This window comes from Priapulus caudatus, unplaced genomic scaffold (genome assembly GCF_000485595.1).
Source record: "Priapulus caudatus unplaced genomic scaffold, Priapulus_caudatus-5.0.1 Scaffold1189, whole genome shotgun sequence".
NCBI lineage: Eukaryota > Metazoa > Priapulida > Priapulimorpha > Priapulimorphida > Priapulidae > Priapulus > Priapulus caudatus.
Window position 1 is genome coordinate 41003 of NW_014578250.1, and position 8517 is coordinate 49519.

Sequence of the window (8517 nt, forward strand, 5' to 3'; positions counted from 1 at the left end):
CACCAACTATGCGTCTATCTCGATTTAAGTCTGCTGGCCTCAAGGATATGGGAAACAATTCCTCTTGAAATTAAAACCTCGCCACACAGTAAATTTAAACATGATTATAAGCTATTCCTTCTAGACAGCAGTAATAATCAATTAAATTAAATTAGTGCGTGTATTTAGGACCATTGGTTATGGTTATATATATATTATAATTGCTTGCTTGTTCTTGTTGTACTTATTACTTATTACATCAATTGTGATTTTTGTTCTACTGTTCACTATATATTGTAATATGTTAATATTTTTTTTGTACGTAGACAGCCAGAAATGTTCAATTAAATTAGTGTATGTTATTTAGGACCATTAGAAATTAGTTATATATTATAATATAAATGCTTTCTTGTTCTTGTACTTATTACCTCAATTGTATTTTTTGTTCTACTGTTCCATATATATGTATATATGTATATATATTTTTTATATTTTTTGTACGTAGACAACCAGAAATGTTCAATTAAATTAGTGTATGTTATTTAGGGCCATTAGAAATTAGTTATATATTATATTATAATTGCTTTCTTGTTCTTGTTACTTTATTAGATCAATTGTATTTTTGTTCTAGATACTGTTCCATATATGTATGTATGTATATATTTTGTTTCTCTCTTATTTCCTATATTTGCTTATTTCCTATATTTAGTTTAATTGTACTTTTCCCTCAGACTTTTTATTACCTATGGTAGTGGTCAACTCGAAAGCTTATTGCTACTTTGACCACTACGCACATTCACCTTAAACCTATTCGATTCTATAATATTATTTATTTCTCTCCCTTTTTTACTACTATCTGAAATTGTCTGTACCAAATGAATGAAAAGTGCAAAATAAATGAATATCTGAATCTGAAATCTGAATTCTATCTATTCTATCTTTATTCTTATCTGATATATTTATCTATCTATCTATCTATCTATCTATTATCTATCTATCTATTCGTATCTATCTATCTATCTATCTATCTATCTACTATCTATCTATCATCTATGTAATCTATCTATTCTATCTATCCTATCTATCTATCTATCTATCTTAGCTATCTATCCTATATTATATATATCTATATATCTTATATTATCTATAATACCTATATATCTATCTATCTATCTTATTCTGATATAATCTATCTATATATATATATACATTATATATATATATATGTATATTATATATATATATATATATATATATATATATATATATATATTCACTTGTCTACACGAATCATGCCAAAATTGCCACTGAATTAGCCACCTATCTATACGGCATATAGCATTACCAAAAATACATCACTACTGAAAATGTGTGCAGTTTGATCGTTTTTGATACTATATACATGCAAAGAGAGATGTTACGTACTTATACCTACATATCCTTAGAGACTTTCTTTCACGCTATGTGATAAAAATTCTCTGGTATACTTATATTCAATCAGCAGAACATTACATTCAAGCAGAAAGGGAGAGAGGAGAGAGAAGACGAGCGAGGATGAGAGACGAGAGAGAGAGAGAGAGAGATGGGAGAGATGACTCTCCTAACTTACTCTCTGCTGTGTTGTTGCGCCGACCACAACGTATGCTTCTCGGCGGCCCAGACGTGTTCCCACCCCTCGGACACCTTCTCGTTCGTCCCGCGGGAAGAGAGAGAGCAGCAGCAGCAGGAATTTACATTTACATGCAAACAGTCATTACAAAACTACAAAATTAGAAAACGAAACAATCTACATACACATTCTAACATACCATTCACCAGGGCCTCCTCTCAAGTGTCAATACTGCATAGGCAAGTCCAATGATGCATTACCGGATCGCCCTGGGATGCCATCTGGGTAACCAAAGCAGACTGTGTATTAAAAACATCCATCCCAAAGCAACATTCAATAACAACATTCGCCAGGCCGCATCCAACGAATCCCCAGGCCAAAAAGATAAAACGATTCCATGAAACAAGAAAAGCGTAAAAGATTCTCCATATTAAACAGCATCATAACTACACCGTTATATTGTAAATCGGTAATCGTATACAGGCACAAGTTTCGTATCAACGGCGCCACTTTCGCGACAAAACACCGTCAGCCAGCAAAGCGCGATGTCCTGCTATGTTCGCTATTCCCATAATAGTCATAAGATAAATGCCCTTTCTCAAGCGTTTCGATTGCGCGCGCTCACAGCAGTAAATCAGCTACGCATAAATGCATTTACTATGATAACACGACGTTCCAGCAGACCATGCTTGAGAGCGAACAGCAGCATTTTTATATCTTTGACATCGCCAAATTAAGCTACATCTTCATTATACTTCTTTAGCTTTTAAGGGCCTCCATTATAACCCGCACAGTACAATGTTTTTAGACAGATAGCCCGTTATTAAGGCAATTAGAAACCTGGCCACTGCGTATCCCTCGATTAGGGCTTTTCGAAAATGATATGGAACAGAACAAGTCACCCAGGCCCTCTCCAGCTGCAAAGCCACCGCTGCTTTGCAGGTAAGAAGCCACTTGTTGAAATACCTTCCCGACCATGATAACACATGGAGTGCTAGCGACAGCCAAACCCAAGGCCTAGAAAAAAAATTAATACGAAAATGTCACCTCACGTGACATCGCAAGTGCCATAACCACCTGAAAATACAAGTGCAAGTCACTGAACAATACGAGACATATTATCAGAAATACATAATAAACGTTTTTTTTCTGATTATATATATACTTCATATTTTTATTGCTAAAACACATATAGATCGTTTCTGAAAAAGTACAACATTGTTTCTAGGAGAGAACTATACTACGTACAATTATGATTTTATTCGGGATGCCTACTTCGTAATATTAATGAATCAATATTGCACGTTTCTTAGCAAAGTTAGCTATAACGAAGAAGTGTTAAAATAATGCGTACAAAATCGCACCTGTGACTATCCCATAGCTGATTCCTAGGTTAATAGGGTTTTCTGTTGCCAAAATAGCCTGCTTATATAGCCTTGCCCAGCAGAGAGAAGACCTCCCTAGATAATCGCTAAATCTACATCCATATTCTGCCTTCAGCCAATGAATTGCTAGAGGACCTACAGGCAATAGAAAATCCAGCAATGACGTATGGCGACACGCCAGCTATAATATCCTTATGACTAAACCACGCCACATTTAAGTAAAAGAAGAACAGGATATTACAACATCCGCCTTAACCAAGCCTCTAACCCTAAAATCAATAGCAATCTAGCCTCAAGTTAAGTTAAACACCATATGAGTCAATTTTTATATATCAGGGCAAAACAATGCACATTCTGGGCAAATTTTATGGTATCTTATAAGTCGATTTATGCATCACGTGATGATCGAATTGTGGTATCTTCCCCCCCCCAACGCAATTAATCGTGTATACCAAATTCACTGCTCCACGAATACCGTTATGATTGTTGATCCCTATCTATCTATCTATTTATCTATCTATCTATCTATCTATCTATCTATCTATCTATCTATCTATCTATCTATCTATCTATCTATCTATCTATCTATCTATCTATCTATCTATCTATCTATCTATCTATCTATCTCTATCTATCTATCTATCTATATATCTATCTATCTATCTATCAATCTATCTATCTATCTATCTATCTATCTATATATATATATATCTATCTATCTATTTCTATCTATCTATCTATCTATCTATCTGTCTGTCTGTCTGTCTGTCTGTCTGTCTGTCTATCTATCTATCTATCTATTTATTTATCTATCTATCTATCTATCTATCTATCTATCTATCTATCTATAAATATATATATATATATATCCATCTATCTATCTATTGATCGATCGATCGATTAATCTATCTATCTATCTATCTAGTTATCTATCTATCTATCTATCTATCTATCTATCTATCTATCTATCTATTTATCTATCTATCTCTCTATCAATCTATCTATCGATCTATCTATCTATCTATCTATCTATCTATCTATCTATCTATTTATCTTTCTATCTATCTATCTATCTATCTATCTATCTATCTATCTATCTATCTATCTATCTATCTGTGTATCTATCTATCTATTTATATATTTATCTGTCTATCTATCTATCTATCTATCTATCTATCTATCTATCTATCTATCTATCTATCTATCTATCTATCTGTCTATCTATCTATCTATCTATCTATCTATCTATCTATTTATCTTCTGTTTTGACTTGAATCCTGTTGCGGCAGGGGCCAGTCTTTCCTGCTGCTGCTGCTTTGCTACTGCAGGGGCGCGCTGTAGCAGGGTCAGTATTTCCTGCTGCTGCTGCTTTGCTGCTGCAGGGGCGCGCTGTAGGGGCGCGCTGCAGCAGGGGCCAGTATTTGCTGCTGCTGCTGCTTCGTTGCCGCAGCAGGGGCCCGTTGTTTATGTAGTGGTGTTGCCATTATTACATTCATATAGAGAAGAATCTGCCACGAGCCATTCCCGAGTCGTTCTTGTAATGTCCACAGTATCACGGGTGATTAGTATATGGCGCGAAGACTCACAATTATCGTAGATTAAAGGGCACACTCGTGAGTTTAAGTTGAATCCACCACGCTGTATACACTCCGCTGTACATAATAACATAGGTCATTTTATAGACCTAACGCTTAGGCCAAGCCTATACGCACCACCTAGTCTCTACCTAACCACGGTTCAATAGATAACGTCATATCAGGAGCGAATAACAATAGATTCCCAATCTATTAATATTCACTTCTGATAACATCATACCAGGAGCGTCATAATATAGAGAGTGTATATTATTATCTATATTATCATGTCATTATCTTATAATTATCTATATTAGAGTCTATATTATTACGCTCATGTTCATACCGCACCTACACGTATGCACACAGTGTGTACGAGAGTACGCTCACGTATTGTAAGGGCTTGATACTGCAAGCTTAGCTGGTAATATCAGGATAATAATATGAGAGTTTATTACGCGCGTGCGTACGTGAAAATACATAGTACGTGTCAGCAGGCGTAACAACAGCAGTGTGCCTGCAGCATGTCGTATACGTGTGTGTACGTGCGTGCGTGCGCGTGTGTATATGCGTGTGTGTGCGTACACACAGCACAAACACGCGTTCGTTCGTACGTGCGTGCGTGTGCGCGTGCGTGCGTGCATCGTGCGTGCGTGCGTGCGTGTGTGCGTGCGTGCCGTACATACCACCCAGTCGTAGCACCAGGTGTTGTCCTGCGGCAGGTAGCCGCAGCAGGTGGTGATCGGGAAGCCAAACCTGCTCTCGTACTCCGTGACGACGACGTCCCCGCCGCCGCCGCCGCCGCCGCCGCCGTCATCGTCGCTGCTGCCTCGCACGCGGTTCTCTGCCTTCTTCTGCTGCTTGTCCAGCTTGATATTATGCTGGTGCATCCTACAGAAGAGAGAGAGAGGGGGGGAGTGAATGACAAAATACTAAGATTATAGAAGAATATGTGCTGAACAGCACACAGAGAGAACAGAATCCGAACTGAATTTGAACACAGAAAGAGGGAGAAGGGGGATGGGGGAAGGTGCAACGGAAAGTGGGAGGTAGAGAGAGAGAGAGAGAGAGGGGGAGGTAGAATGCGATAGCGCCACTGAGTAGAGGGAGGGTGGCTCGATAAATGAGAGAAGAAACGATCTACAGTACGATCGTCCTTTTGTCACCTACACGTAAAATATGAAGTTTTGGATGCAATGTATTTTACGATATTTCTCGCCACACGCAAGTCACACAAGGTTAGATGATTAAATGTCGTATTTAACAGAGGCCCGACGGACGCATGCGCGCAACGTTAAAATTCGTCGTCAACATTGATTTCAAGCATTACGTGACGAACATTAAATGTTGGCGTAGTCTATCACGGGAGCACAGCATCTCCTCACTGGTAATCAGGGGTTTGCAGCTGTTGGCGGTGCGTGCGCGCGTGCGTGTGTGCGTGTGTGTGCGTGCGTGTGTGTACGTGCGTGCGTGCGTGCGTGCGTGCGTGCGTGCATATGTACGTATGTGGTGTGTGGGAGGGAGAAGGAAGGAAGGGAGCGAAGGAGGCAGGGAGAAAGAGGGAGAGCGAGGGGAGAGAGGAAGGGTGGTGGTGAAGGAGCGGGGAAGCAAGGGAAATAAGCCAGAGAGAGAGAGAGAGAGAGAGAGAGAGAGAGAGAGAGAGAGAGAGAGAGTGAGAGGGAGAGAGAGAGAGAGAGACGGAGAGAGAGAAAAAGAGAGAGTGAGAGGGGGAGAGAGAGAGCGCGCGCGAGAGAGAGAGAGAGAGAGAGAGAGAGACGGTGAGAGAAAGAGACGGAGAGAGAGAGAGACGGAGAGAAAGAGAGAGAGAGAGAGACGTAAATGATCAAACGGGACTGGAGCACAACACAGTTTGCGCACGGGCGTGTCAAGTTTATGACGCTAATAGATCCCGTTCCCCCTGCAGCGCAATCACGGGACGACGTAACGTATTACCCGTAGTTTACACCGCAGTTTCCCTGGCAACAGATTTACCTCCCAAAAGTCGCGCGTGGGAGTCATGGGGTCGTCTCGCCGTTTCTCGCGAGAGGCAAATATATTGCGAGAGCTATTTCTCTTATATATATCAGAGATGATAATATATATAAAAAAAAGCAAGTGAGAGAAGAAAGTAGGTCCTGATACTATCTCTGAAGATATCTAATTGTTGGTAAGCGATGAATGCATGTAAGTACTAAAATTAGGGGGGAGGGGGGTAAGGGAATTTGAGAAATCCTCGCTTTGATACACTAGTACGCAAGAGGGTATTTGTGGGATATCTACAATAAGGGATTCTTATCGCAAAAGTATTACCCAACATAGGCATCGTGACGTTTCTACCTTGTTTCTTCTTGAAAGTTCCCGTGGGATAAATTCCTGATAGTTCCTCGCTTTCACACGGGGGAGGGCGCCACCGTTCACGCCCCACCCCGTGAGTAGTTAGTTTATCAACCCCACCCACCACTGCTCCTGACAACGCCTACGCAACCAGAACCCACGGATAGTAATTAGAGACCGTTAGAGACAAGATATCACTGTACGAAGAAGCACTATAAGTCCAAGCCTCACCTCAAGGCTTACGGGGCGAAACTGTCGTGACGGCGAAGCCTTAAAGATGGTTGATGGGGACAGCGGTCTTAATTGAGCTTCTTATTTGACAGGTAATAACATCAAAGGGACCGCCGCGGCGGCCGCGCGCATATTAAACGCACTGCCGTCATGGCACGATGTCGCACCACGGCGACGCGAGTGGTAGATTAAGATCCCGCCTACGAATTTTCGTTGCTGTCGCGGGGATTGAGATCTAGGTAGAATCAGAAGTGTTATAGGCTATCATCATAGCTATATAATTAAGAGTCCATGATATAAAAACATTTACAATAATACAATACATTTACAATAGAATTAATAGAAAACATTTACAATAGTAGATACATTTTTTATTATGGACTGTTGATATAATATAGGTAGTCTAATATTATGACACTCCTGGTATAGAATCACATCACGGGCATTAGAGTGTGATAAGGCTCTGTTAGCGTGTGATGTCACACTCGAGACACCAACGACACTAAATAGCAGCGAAGTTTTTAGTTGAAAATAAAAAAAACTTTCAAGCACCTTCCTTATCTCTACACCTTAACTGTAACCCTAACCTTAACCATAACCCTAACCCTAACCCTAACCCTAATTCAAACCCTAACCTTAACCATAACCCTAACCCTAACCCTAACATTAAGCCTAAACCCAACCCCATCCTTAACTCCAACCCCCACCCTAACACAACACACAAAAGACAACCAGACAAACCGATCGACCAATAGAGAGGGAGAGAGGGGAGAGAAAGAGAGAAAGAGAGAGAGAGAGAGAGAGAGAGAGAGAGAGAGAGAGAGAGAGAGAGAGAGAGAGAGAGAGAGAGAGAGAGGGGGGGGGGAGGGGGCAGGTAAGTGAGTTAGTGACGGAGAGTTTTTAATATGATATTGCGCTGCTCGCTCACGATGCCAGTTATTAGCCCGCCATCCATCACGGACTATTGTCACACTTGCCACGCGCCCGTCGCCGCCGCTACCGCCTCTTCCTCCTCCTCCCCGCCGCCGCTGCAGCCTCTTCCTCCTCCCCGCCGCCGCAGCTTCCTCTTCCTCCCCGTCGCCGCCGCTGCTGCCTCTTCCTTCCCGCCGCCGCCACAGCTTCCTCTTCCTCCTCCTCCCCGCCGCCGCTGCCGCCTCTTCCTCCTCCTCGCCGCCGCAGCTTCCTCTTCCTCCTCCTCCCCGCCGCCGCTGCCGCCTCTTCCTTCTCCCCGCCGCCGCAGCTTCCTCTTCCTCCTCCTCCCCGCCGCCGCTGCCGCCTCTTCCTTCTCCCCGCCGCCGCAGCTTCCTCTTCCTCCTCCTCCCCGCCGCCGCTGCCGCCTCTTCCTTCTCCCCGCCGCCGCAGCTTCCTCTTCCTCCTCCTCCCCGCCGCCGCTGCCACCTCTTCC

At 42.0% G+C, this 8517-nt stretch overlaps 1 protein-coding gene across 1 annotated transcript in view; it reads right to left on the bottom strand.

Annotated features, from left to right (window-relative positions):
- The window catches only part of LOC106815735 (ketosamine-3-kinase-like), a 73933-nt gene that overhangs the window by 7052 nt on the left and 58364 nt on the right, over positions 1 to 8517 (bottom strand). The window contains exon 5 of the mRNA XM_014820241.1: positions 5234 to 5438. Within this exon, the coding sequence (XP_014675727.1) occupies positions 5424 to 5438 (15 nt within the window). The 3' untranslated portion in view covers positions 5234 to 5423. The remainder of the gene's footprint in view (positions 1 to 5233; positions 5439 to 8517) is intronic.